Source organism: Kogia breviceps, chromosome 3, assembly GCF_026419965.1.
Source record: "Kogia breviceps isolate mKogBre1 chromosome 3, mKogBre1 haplotype 1, whole genome shotgun sequence".
Taxonomy (NCBI): Eukaryota; Metazoa; Chordata; class Mammalia; order Artiodactyla; family Physeteridae; genus Kogia; species Kogia breviceps.
Genome location: NC_081312.1, coordinates 61710387 through 61724241, shown reverse-complemented (window position 1 = coordinate 61724241; position 13855 = coordinate 61710387). Strand labels below are relative to the sequence as shown.

Below are 13855 nucleotides of genomic sequence, written 5' to 3'. Positions count from 1 at the left end.
CACATAGAAATTAGGAGTTTAAAAATACTGTGCACCATTAAATAGAGAGAAAGATCTAACGCTTGGCGACACCTTTCCTTAACAGCGCACTTTATGTTTTTTCCAAGGTGAAATCATCAGAATTGTTGCAAATCAAAGGAAAAGAAGTAAAGAGAAGGCGGAAAAGTAAATTAGGACTTACACAACAGAGACAAAGAAAGATTTCAAAACCCCTGTGTGATCAAAACCTACCTAAAAAAAAGTAACTTCCTTAACTTTACAAATTTAAGTGTCTGAAGAGTAGTTATTCAGTAGCATTGATAGCTGAAAGTGTGTTTTTAAAGGAAAACTAAATGTTTCAGAAATTTGTGTCTGAGATCCAACTTAATCCTTCTCACAGGAAGGGTTGGTGGCAGATAATACAGTTAGGATATGCATGTTGTACTCCACACTTTTTTTTTTTTCTGGCCACGCCACGTGGCCTGTGGGATCTTAGTTTCCTGACTGGGGATGGAACCCGCACCCCCTGCATTGGGAGTGTGGAGTCTTAACCACTGGACCCCCAGGGAAGTCCTTCACACTTCTTTCTACTCTTTTTTTATTTTTAGACCAGTGTACTTAGTTTAATGACATAAAAATGTTAACATGTTAGATTTGATATTTTTGGTCACTGAAGTGCCTGATTTGGATTAACTGCTCATTATATTGGTTAATTTTGCTATGATAAAATAAAAGACAACCCAGCACAAAATGTCCATAGGCCAGTCGATTTGCAAATTTAGACGGCTTTATTTTTCTCTGCTATCATTTCATGTTTCATTCCCATCCCCCCACATATTTTCAATGGGGTTCCTTATTACACAGGGTTGCAACCATAATTTTGAATAATACTGTGTAAATGCAGTTTAGGTTTATGGTCTATCTTTTGCCAGTCATCTTGTTGAAACTTATTTTCTCCTTATTTTTCCACTAGGTTTTTATGGGTTGGTTTATTCTAGATTCTTTTTCATTTAACTCTTTATGGGGCCTAAAGAAGCTTTAATTATTAGCTTTTGTTGTTGCTTAGGGCACTGAAAAGTGTGCAGGACATGGAAGGCAACCTTTTTTATGGCCAGCCTAAACTTTGTAAATGGATATTACTCACAATTTAGTAGCTGAGAGTAGACTCATGGGAAAAGAATTCCAAAGTTTATGAAAGAGTCAAATTGGCATTTAAGTGACCCTGTACATGCCATTGCTTATCTGCATTGCTTTAAGCTCATTTAGTTAGCAAGATTATGTATTAAAACAAATAGTGACAGCAGACAACAAGTATTTTACCTTCAATAAATAGTTACTGTCAGATTATCAATGAAGCAGAAACTTCTTGATTTTTTTTTTCTAAAAAACCTTGCATTTAGTGCATTAGGCAAAGTAGTGTGGCCACACACAGAGACAGAGTCTTTTCTTTTTTATGTCTTAGTGTTTCAAAGAATGACAAATAGTCCTGTTCAAGGAGAGTGTGCTATAAAAACACACAGCCTTTCTTAAGCATGCCAAAAATATTTGTAGATCTTCTTGATATATATAGTACTGTGTTAATTCATTTACTGTGTTAATTCATTAAAACTGAAATCAGAAATCACCATTACAAAGAAATAAGAATGAGATGCAGAGGAATAAAAATCTGATACTTAAAAAGTTTATATGATAAAAGAGAATTTTGGAAAATCTTTTATTCACGGCTCCTTTTTTCTTAATCAATTTTTTACCTAGCTTTTCTCACCAGTGACTAGCTTCCAAATTAAATTGTTTCCTTAGGAATTCAGCCATCCCTTGAAAACACAGTGTTATTTAGCTCAACCAAGGGAGTTTCACTTGCAGATCTATATTATTAGAGTATGATGGGAACATAGGAATTCAGATTGGTTCTGATGCTTTTTTAAGGAAAAAAGAAAATCTGTAATGTAATCTCAAGAACATTCCACTAGCCAGGACCTGTCCCAGATAGAATGAAGATGTAGGTGAGCTTGACATCAGAACTCACCTTTTTCTCTCCTCTTTTTCTTCCCAGTCTGTTCTTAGGAACCCTGAGTGCCTGGGATCTTTGGCTTCCTGGAGACCCATTTTCACTCCCCGAGTTATGTCTCTTTGTCTCAGACATTTCCAAATGCTTTAGATTTACCACTCTTTTCCTCCCCCACTTAAACATGTTCAAATTTCATGTTTTGTTTTTTTGGGGGGCCCTATGCTGTTTTGGAAATGACATAAACCACTCTCTATTAGTGATTCAATGATGTACATATTGTGCCTAGCAATGGGTTAGATGCTGTGCAGTGCAAATAAATAACAACAGCAATAAAAATAAACAAGCATTTCTTGAGAGTTCCAGAGACCAGGAAATGTTACTGTTATCAATTTTTATAAGGCAAGGGTTAAGAATATTTGTTCTCATTTTACAGAAGACCTTCAGAGAGACCAGTAATAGAGTTTGCAAGTGTTAGAATTAGGATTCTCAGGCATAGCTAACTCCAGAGTCTATATTTATACTATGCAAAATCTATATTTATAATTTGTTTTATACTAGCATATTTATACTATGCTTCTATCCAGGTACGTGGAGTGGTCAGTGGACGGATCTGCATTAATCCATTAGATAAAGGGTCAGAATGGGTGGGACAAGAATAGGGGAATGTATGAAGAGAGATTTGTAAGAAAGAAAAAAAAGTAAAGTTTGCAGAGAAGTTTGTCCTTGAGTTATTGTTTAGACATGGACAAAAAGATAAGCAACATATCCGTAACTTAAAGAACTGAGAGGTCTTTCTGGCCCTGTGAATTGTCCTGGAGACAACACCTGCCATGTGAGACACACTGTTTTAAATGCATTCATTCCTTTCTTTCTTAAAGCAACTTTACCCAGGATGCACTAATGTTGTAATTCCCAGCTTATCAAATGTTGTTATTCTCAACTTACTGAGGTATAAAGAAATTAATTACTTGCTTATTGCCAAATGATAACTTTAAACAGGATTTGAACAGAGGAAGTCTGACTGCAGAGTCTACATTCTTAAACACTATGCTAGAAGTAGGGCCAGATACTAAGAGCCTTGAAACTTAGAAAGAGGAAGTTAGATGCATGCAGCAAGCAACAAAAAAACATAGTGCTGGGGAGAGGAGTATTTGAAGATCGGTGTGATAGAATTTTGCAGATGTATGGAAGGGGGAAGAGACAGGGTGCAGTGCTCAATCCAACTGGAAGACCTTTGCTCTGCAAGCTGAGATGATGAGGACTCCGACTGGAGTGTGGTAGAAGTGAGCAGGGAGAAGGAGCACACCTGAACAGCTCTGTCCAAGGGAGAAGCTCAGTTTTTCATTGGATAAGCAGGTGAAGGACAGAGGAGACAAAGATGACCCCAATGTTTTGTATCTTGAAGCTGAGGGATCTAGGTGAGATAGTGATACCAGACATGGGATTTGGGAGCCCTCAGCACAGAGGAAAGAGCTGAAACACTGAAGATGATTTTTCTAATGTGGAACGAGTAGCTCAACCTTGGAAGCCCCATACCAGTTTGGAAGATGATGAAAGAAAAACCAGTGACTAAGTCAAATTATGAGGAATTTGAAAGGTAGATGGAGAGCTGGGATAGTGCAGGCTGAAGAAAGCTCATGGAGGAAGAGCAATTTCAAGAAGGGTCAAGAGTATTGCCAGCTGTGGCTTGGAGGTCACAGAGACCACGATCTAAAGATCTAAAGTTCATTTGATTTGATTTGATGAAAAGGTCATTTGGTTAATGTAAGAATATAACTTTAGGAGGGAGGTGGGGATGGAGTAGTACTGGCTAAGGGCCACTTTCTCCTCAGGGGTCATTAATAGACGTTAATAGGAAAGAAATTTGACTTATAGTTAGCAGCATTGTGTGTAGATCCTAGTGGCCACTCACTAATTTTGTTACCTATGCAAAATAAGCCTGCTCCAAAATAAGGATAATAATACCTCCCATGTAGTTTCATTGTGGAAGTTAGAGATGATGTGTGTGGATCGCCTATCACAAAGTCTGGTACATAATAGATGCTCAAAAAGTATTTGTTGATTGGATGGGATGACAAGTGTGACAGTGGGGATTAAGAAAGCAGATCGGGGCTTCCCTGGTGGCGCAGTGGTTGAGAGTCCGCCTGCCAATGCAGGGGACGTGGGTTCGTGCCCCGGTCCGGGAAGATCCCACATGCCGCGGAGCGGCTGGGCCAGTGAGCCGTGGCCGCTGAGCCTGCACGTCCGGAGCGCGTCCGGAGCGTGTCCGGAGCCTGTGCTCCGCAACGGGAGAGGCCACAGCAGTGAAAGGCCCACGTACCGATTAAAAAAAAAAAAAAAAGCAGATCGTCATGCCCTCTTCTCTATATTCTGGAAAGGCAGGAAAGAGGCAAATTCTAGCATGGTGGGAAGGAAGGTGCTACGTTAACTTAGAGAGACCCAGGTTTCCACTGATGCTAGTTAATGGATAATGTACTGTGTTGTTGTGCTTCTTCAGGGACACGTGCATTTGTGCAGAGTAGCAAAGAAGTAATGTATGATTGCTGGTTATGGTGTCACTGACTGAGTTACAGAGTTCAGGAGAGAAGAGATTTGGGCGGGGTGGGATGATAATGAGTTTGCTTTTAGACCTGTTGATTCTGAGATATCTGTAGGATATACAGGTTGAGATCTTCAGCAGGCAATTGTATATTTGGCTGAAGATCTGGTCAATGGCCTGAGATTATAATATTAAATTTTTTAGAAACTACTATGCTAGTTGTAAATGTGATCTCTCCTACATTTAGACCTCTTTTTTTAGCGCCTGAACTAAACTGTCAATGTGAATGTATTTTGCATCTTAAGAGCACAAAATGATAAAAAGAGGCCTGCTTTCTTATCTCTGTGGCAGAATTCCACGAGACTACCCCACTCAGACACTTCACGATCTGTGCGCTACTGTCCCAGCCCAAGAGCTGCCCATTGACTTGCGCCTGGCTTCTCGAGTGTATCATACAGCCGACAAGAAAGGCCACAATACTGTACTTGGAGTATGTGGAACCTCTTTCTTAGATGATCGCTATACAGATGAAGAGCAAAGAGACAGGTAAGAGTTCCACTGGTAATTTTGTTTTAAACTAGATTTAAATGGCCAAAGAATTTCTGCCTTTGAGGCTTAGATTTTGAAGACTTGCTTCTGAAAGGAGCAGTTTTGGTCCTTTCCATTCCTTCCCGGTACATACACAGTCTAGGTCAGTGTCTTCATTTCCTGCCCTTATTGACATGAACCATGCCCTCTCTTAAGGTAACTTTAGTTTAGTGGTTTATGGTTCCCAAAGAGTGTCACATACATGATCTCATTTGCTCTTTGTAACAACTCTGTGGAGTACAGATGTGGAAATTGAAGCTTATAAGGACCAAGCAACTTTGCCAGGCTTATACAACTAAGAACATCACAGATTTGGGAGTTGAAGCCAGTTTTTAGATTTCAGCATCATTGGGCATGCTTGGGTCCAGGGATCATGTACAAATGTCATTTCCTCTGGACCTTTTTCCATTTCTCCTTGTGTCTCACTTTCCTTTGGAATGTGGGTATTCTTTTATGGAGAGTATATAATTTATAGCATCCTCAAGTGAGAGGGGAAAAGGGAAGGGGGCTAACATTTATTTAACAGGAACTGTATTCCCTGCACTGTGCTGTGTGCTTTGCATCTTTCCTTTTTGAATCTTCAGTCATAAGGGAGAAGTCATAATTTCCATTTTATTCATGGAGAAACTTAGGCTTTATAATATCAGGTAACCTGCCCAAGTTTTATCTCTAGATAGTGATTAGAATCCAGATTTGTGGGACTTCCCTGGTGGCCTAGTGGTAGAGAATCCACCTTCCAATGCAGGGGACGTGGGTTCGATCCCTGGTCAAGGAACTAAGATCCCACATGCCACGGGGCAACTAAGCCCACATGCCACAACTACTGAGCTCGTGCACCTCAACTGGACAGCCCATGTGCCACAAACTACAGAGCCCATGCGTCTTGGAGCCTGTGTGCCACAACTAGAGAGAGAAAACCGGCACGCCACAAGAGAGAAGCCCGCGAGCTACAACGAAAGATCCTGCATGTCTCAACGAAGATCCCGCGTGCTGCAACTAAGACCTGACACAGCCAAAAAAATAAAAGAATCCAGATTTGTTTAACTTAATTTTTCTCAAACTTTTTTTCATTATCACCCCAATAAGAAGGCTTTTTAGACTCCCCCACCCAACTTCCCCTCTCCATTATATTGTAGTGCTCTAGATATACTGTATATCTGTTTATGGTACTGTATGTATATCTGTGCCTTACTTATACATAAAAAGAGTAAGCTTTTTCACCCCCTGCCCTCCCCAGCCACTAATTTTCACTCGCTTGGGGGTGATATCACCTGCACATAGAGAATGTATACTCTAAAGTTTCTTGTCTTTCAGAAGAGCTGGTAGGAATCCTGAAAAATCATCTATAACAGGTTTTTTAAATACTCAAATATTAAATGTTAAGTTAAATTTAAGTAGATGTATGTTTAGTGTTATATTGGAACTATTCTAGATATATAAGAATAATATTTTAAAAGATCACTTTTAATTAACACTATCAAAAAATTGTAAGTAACTAACCCACACTTTTCATGCTATATTCTAATCCCATTTCCTCAAACTTTACTTTTAGTAAAAATTGTAACACCTTACTTCATTCTTTTAAGGCTTAAAGTCATGGTTTCCCTGTGTTTGGTAATCACAATGCCATTCAGTAGGAATCCCCCAAAGAAGTTCATTCTCATGTTTATTTTCTGTTAGGCAAAAAGATTTTTTAAGGGATTTATGTGTTATTCATAATTTTATGAATAAAATTATATGTGAAGAATTTTAGAAATTTCAGAATTTCTCCAGTATCTGGTAGATTATAGAAGTTCCATATGACTTCTTTGGAATGTCTTTGAAAAGCCTAAAGCTGAGAGTGGACATAAAGACATAAACATAATCCAGTAGTTATGAAACTACTATATTGAGTCATTTCTATTAGCACTCTGCAAGCCAAGCATCCTTGGCTTACAGCTTCTATTATTCATGCAAAGTGTTAAAAATACTGATTTCTTTCCAATTCTAAATTTTTTTTTCAAGTAGGTCTCACTTTCTTTTTCCAAGAGAGTCAATAAATGTTCTATTTGATGATGATAATTCTTGGCAATTTGTTCCTAAGTACCAAATAAGAAGTTAATTTAAGTACTGAATATTTAATTCTCTGGCATCCATCTCTTGAGGATTACCTTGCTAAACATAGCTTAACCTTTTCAAAATATATCTGTCTGCTGAGCCTACAAGTTCAGAGAAATGTGTAATTTTTTCTGCACTAATAAGTTGTCTCAAGAAAGGTAATTGTGAATACAAAATGAATACCCTATCACTTGGTGGCTTTTTGGTTTTTCTGTGCAATGAACAGTTCCACAAAGCATAATACTTGTGGTTATATAGTTTTAAGGCTTTCCTAATTTTGCACATAGTAACTGTTATTTGTGGGAAACACCAAGGATATTTTAATGGCATAGTGTGGGTGCATAAGTTTATTTAAAATAGCAATGTGCTGTTCAAACATGTTTATTTTGCCAAATAGCAGTTTTGATTAGAACTATAAAAATATTCCATATTGATCATATATTTGCTTTTAAAGTTTCTGTATTGTAAAGAGAAGTTTATAGACATCTAAGAATTAGAACTCTTAGCATGGAATTTTAGATTTTGGGTTTTAAAATAAGGGAAATTATTAAAAGTGTTTAAACACTTAGATTAGTTAACAGTTTGGTGAGTAGCCTTCTGAACATCTCTGTGTAAATGTGTTTAAACCACAGGTGGCATTCTATAGACTTATATTTTTCACTCAAGATTATGCGTGAACATTTAAATTACTTCATAATATTTGCTAACTTAACCATGGTGCAGTGTAAGAAAATTCCTAGGTGTGGAATTATTTATTAAAATTTTTGGTTTAAAAATTTTGATGCATATTGCTGAACTTCTCTCCAGAAAAATCATACCAGTTTATATGCTTACCAACAATTTATGATATTGTTCATTTCCTTTCAACCTGGACAAACCACTAATTGTCAGTCTTCTGGATCTTTTCCTAATCTGATGAAGAAAAATATCTCTTTATTTATTGTTTTATTCATTTCTAATAAGATTGATCTTATTTTTGGATGTCTCTTGGTTATTTGTTTTTCTCCTTTTGAGAATTACCAATTCATATTCTGTTATCATTCATCTTTTTCTTATAGATTTATAAGTAAGTGATCTTTTTATATTAAAGATTTTTATCATATATAATGTAGACTTTAAAAAATTGTTTTGCTTCCTTTTCAGTTTTGTTTATGTTGTTTTATGCTATCCAGAAGTTGTATGCTAATACAGAAGTAGTGAAAACTGGCAATAGTTCCCTTTATGTGTTCTAGTCTTGGTGTCATTCTTAGAAAGGGCTTTTCTACACTTCAATTTAAATATATTCTGTTGGGGCTTCCCTGGTGGCACAGTCGTTAAGAATCTGCCTACCAATGCAAGGTACACAGGTTTGATCCCTGGTCCGGGAGGATCCCACATGCTGCAGAGCAACTAAGCCCGTGCGCCACAACTACTGAGCCCACGTGACACGACTACTAAAGCCTGTGTACCTAGAGCCCGTGCTTCGCAACAAGAGAATCCACGACAATGAGAAGCCTGTGCACTGTAATGAAGAGTAGCCCCCACTCACTGTAACTAGAGAAAGCCAGCACACAGCAATGAATACCCAACACAGCCAAAAAGAAAAACAAACAAATAAATAAATTTAAATAAATAAATATATTCTGTCATATTTTCTACTAGTAATTTTATGGCTTTCTTTTAAAAAATTAAAACTTTGATTCATCTTTAATTAGTTTGATAAGAAGAATAAGCATTAATGTTTCTTTCCCAAATGACTAGCCAATTGCACAGTATCGTTTATTCAGTAAAACCTCTTTTTCTCACTAATTTGAAATGCCAACTTTTCATACCTTAAATTTGAATGTGTTATCAAGACTATTTATGGACTTATGTTCTGTTTCACTGATTTTTCTATGTAAAATGGCTTGTGTATTTTGTTGATCCACCATGAAGAAAGAGAGAGCTGGTGGCAAAAATGCTGTCTTGGCAAACATTGGCTGACCTTCTCAAGTCAGGTACCCTTATAGCCAGCTTCTGGTGGTAAGCAGTGCTTAGACTATATAGAGCCCTGATTTAGCCCTCAACTCAACTTCAAATTACAAGGGGAATTCCTAGTCACATTTTAGAAAAATGTGTACAGACTGTTAGTTTTATACATTAAAACAGCAGTGACTACAACAACAAATATTAGAAAAACAAAAGTTAAATGTCAGAATTCAAAGTTTAATTTCATTTATTATTTTGCTACAAAATAATAATAAAAATACAAATATGCAAGAAAATACAAAAAAGGAAAACAGTTACTCAAAATCCTGCCTTCCAGAGATAATACTATTCTTAAGTATATGATTCCAGACTTATCTGTATGCAAATAAATCATATGGAACAAAACTTGGGTAATGCTATGTAAATAATGTTTTGTAACCTGATTTTTAAAACTTATTATGTTGTAATTATCTTTCTATGTCACGAAGTACAGATCTGAATAATCATTTAAATTGATCAGTAAATATTTTTTGTGTACCTACTGTGTGGCAGGCATTGAGTTAGGCACTAGGTAAGCATCTGCAAACAAGAGAAACATAATCCCTGCCCTCAGGGAATTTGGAGATTAGCGGGAGAAGAAAGGTGGTGAATTAATTATTGTGAATGTGACAATTAATATGCAGATGTGCAGTGTATGGAAGCATGTAAGAAGAGTTCCCAATTATCTGGGGGAGATTGAGGAAACGATACTTAAATTGAAATCTGAGGAATAAATAGAAGATAGCTAGGAAGAGGGGAAATAATTTTTTTAGTTTCCTGCTACTCAAAAGTATAGTTCACAGACCAGCAGCATCACCATCACCTGGAAGCTTGTTAAAAATACAGGTGATTCGGGCTTCCCCGGTGGCGCAGTGGTTGGGAGTCCACATGACGATGCAGGGGACACAGGTTCGTGCCCCGGTCCGGGAGGATCCTGCATGCCATGGAGCGGCTGGGCCCACGAGCTGTGGCCGCTGAGCCTGTGCGTCCGGAGCCTGTGCTTCGCGGAGGGACAGGCCACAGCAGTGAGAGGCCCATGTACCACACACACACACACACACACACACACACACACACACACACACACACACACACACACACACACAAATACAGGTGATTCGTATGCACATTGAAGTTTGAGAGTCCGTGCTGTGGACAGTTGGAACCCATTTGAGAATTGGAAAGATGTCAAGCAGTAGTGAATAGGAAGAGCAGTGATGCAGTTGATGCTGGAGAGGACACAAGAGTCAGATTATGTAGGATTTATAGATGATCTCTATGTGTATGTGAGAGCATGTCTGTGAGGACTTGGGGGAGAGATTTTTTTTTCACAGTATATGGAGACACCACTGATAGGATTTTCTGAGGAAGAATGACATGATCAGACTTGCTTTAAGATATCACAGTCCTCATCGTGACTTCTCAGTAGCATTTAACACAGTTAATCACTTGTTTTTCCATACAACACCTTTATCCCTTGGCCTCAGGACTGCATTCTCTCTTGGTTCTATTCCTGCCTCCTTTGCTATGTCTTCTTAGTCTCTCTTGCTGGTATCTCCTCATCTCTTGACTTCAAAACATTAGAGTGCCCAAAGCTTATCCTTGGACCTCAGATTTTCTCCTCTAACTATACTCTCAAGGTGATCTTATCCAGGACCATGGCTTTAAATATGATCTATATGCTGATAAGTATTATTAACTAAGATAAATGATTAAGGAATGTAATTGTCCTTATAATAACTAAAAACTGAAAACAACTTAAGTGTCCATCAATGGAAGACATTTTATAGTGCATCCAATAATGGGATGTATTGGAATTGCAGTAAAGAATAAGATAGAGCTCTGTGTGCTGAAACGAGTTAGAGCTAAGTATATAAACAGATATGTGATTATGTACAACAAATTTTTTACGTGGAAGAAAATTCAGGAAACTTAACTGTGATCCTTCTGTTTTCCTTGTAGATTGTACACCAAATGGATGAAAAGTGAAACTCAACTTATTTTTCACTTTATTTATATGGTATATGTTTGCCCTTTCTTTTACTTTTAATTTTTCTTAGTTGTGTCCCTTGTAGATTGCATAGTATTGAACATTTTTTAAAGCCAATCAGAAATGAATTCTCTTATAGTAGGTTGGATCACCCCATATTCATTTATTGTCATATCAGATGCATTTGGTATTATTCTTGTCATCTTATTTTGTAGTCTCTGTCTTTCTCTTTTGCTTCTTTGCTCTTTCCTATAATCTGACATATTTGTCAACATTTGTCTATGTGTTTTTTGTTTGTATCATTGTCTTATGTCTAATGTTGTGAGACAGAAATCTGAAATTTAAATCTTATTTGCATGTAATTTATTTCTTCTCCACTCCTAGACGCTTATAGGGTTTAAATTTTGCTGTAAATTAAATAATTTCACTAGCATATGTTTGGGAGTGGATTGTTTTCTAATTACTTTTTTATGGTACATGGAAAGCCCTTTCGATATGCAAATACAGCTCATCAGTTTAGGGCTTTTTCTGTTTTATTTAGTGGTGTTTTCATTCTGTTTATTTGGTACATTTCTTCAGGAATATCAGTTAGACATATGTTGCATCTTCACTATCTGTCACCTACATTTATAATCTCCTTGTCTACATTCATCTCTCAAACCTATGTTCTATATCAATGGTTTCATTTTCTGAGATGTAAATTTAAAAAATTTCTTCTAATTACCACTTTTTGTCACTATGGCATTTTTCTTATTTGTTCTTAATTCTATCAGACTCTTAAGAAAAATCCAAGTCTTTTGTTTTATCTGAACTTTTACCTGTTTCATGAAAGCATTAAAAAAATTTATTTTGACAGCACAGAGCAGACCCTTTCAAAATATTTTTTGATTTCTATAATAAAACTCTTCTAAAATAATGTTCTTCATATAATTTTTTGAATACTATATTTCTTTCTTATGCTTTGTAGACTCTCTTCATAGAACTCATATTGTATTTTCCAGTGTACTCGTCTTTGAATGAAGATAGGCCATTTCTGGCTCCCCAAAGTTAATATCAGATAGCTTTACCTGGCAATTCTTTTCTTTTTAAAATTAATTAATTAATTTTTTAACATCTGTATTGGAGTATAATTGCTTTACAGCGGCGTGTTACTTCCTGCTGTGTAACAAAGTGAATCAGCTATACATATATCCCCATATCTCCTCCCTCTTGCGTCTCCCTCCCACCCTCTCTATCCCATCCCTCTAGGTGGACACAAAGCACTTAGCTGATCTCCCTGTACTATGTGTCTGCTTCCCACTAGCTATCTATTTTACATTTGGTAGTGTATATATGTCCATGCTACTCTCTCACTTCGTCACAGCTTACTCTTCCCCCTCCCTGTGTCCTCAAGTCTATTCTCTATATCTTCTATATCTGGGTTTTTATTCCTGTCCTGCCCCTAGGTTCTTCAGAACCTTTTTTTTTTTTTTAAGATTCCATATATATGTGTTAGTGTACGTTATTTATTTTTCTCTTTCTGACTTACTTCACTCTGTATGACACACTCTAGGTCCATCCACCTCACTACAAATAACTCAATTTCGTTTCTTTATATGGCTGAGTAATATCTATGTGCCACATCTTCTTTATCCATTCATCTGTCAATGGACACTTAGGTTGCTTCCATGCCCTGGCTATTGTAAATAGAGCTGCAGTGAACATTGTGATACATGACTCTTTTTGAATTATGGTTTTCTCAGGGTATATGCCCAACAGTGGGATTGCTGGGTCGTATGGTAGTTCTATTTTTAGTTTTTTAAGGAACCTCCATACTGTTTTCCATAGTGACTGTATCAATTTACATTCCCACCAACAGAGCAGGAGGGTTCCCTTTTCTCCACACCCTCTCCAGCATTTATTGTTCATAGATTTTTTGATGATGGCCATTCTGACCGGCGTGAGGTGATACCTCATTGTAGCTTTGATTTTCATTTCTCTAATGATTAGTGATGTTGAGCATCCTTTCATGTGTTTGTTGGAAACCTGTATATCTTCTTTGGACAAATGTCTGTTTAGGTCTTCTGCCCATTGTTGGGTTGCATTGTTTGTTTTTATGATATTGAGCTGCTTGAGCTGCTTGTATATTTTGGAGATTAATCCTTTGTCAGTTGCTTCATTTGCAAATATTTTCTCCCATTCTGAGGATTCTCTTTTCATCTTGGTCTTTTCATCTTGTTTATGTTTTCCTTTGCTGTGCAAATGCTTTTAAGTTTCATTAGGTCCCATTTGTTTATTTTTGTTTTTATTTCCTTTCTCTAGGAGGTTGATCGAAAAGGATCTTGCTGTGATTTATGTCACAGAGTATTCTGCCTATGTTTTCCTCTAAGAGTTTTATAGTGTCTGGACTTACTTTTAGGTCTTTAATCCATTTTTTTTTTTTTTTTTTTGCGGTATGCGGGCCTCTCACCGTCGCGGCCTCTCCCGCTGCGGAGCACAGGCTCCGGACGCACAGGCTCAGCGGCCATGGCTCACGGGCCCAGTTGCTCCGCGGCACGTGGGATCCTCCCGGACCAGGGCACGAACCCGTGTCCCCCGCATCGGCAGGCGGACTCTCAACCACTGCGCCACCAGGGAAGCCCATTTAATCCATTTTGAGTTTATTTTTGTGTATGGTGTTAGGGAGTGT

The 13855-nt window shown here is 37.5% G+C and overlaps 1 protein-coding gene across 1 annotated transcript in view; it reads left to right on the top strand.

The window, feature by feature from the left end:
• TTC6 (tetratricopeptide repeat domain 6) overlaps positions 1-13855 on the top strand; it is a 217405-nt gene that overhangs the window by 71530 nt on the left and 132020 nt on the right. Inside the window, exons 4-5 of the mRNA XM_059055640.1 lie at positions 108-241; positions 4878-5072. Of these exons, the coding sequence (XP_058911623.1) occupies positions 108-241; positions 4878-5072 (329 nt within the window). The remainder of the gene's footprint in view (positions 1-107; positions 242-4877; positions 5073-13855) is intronic.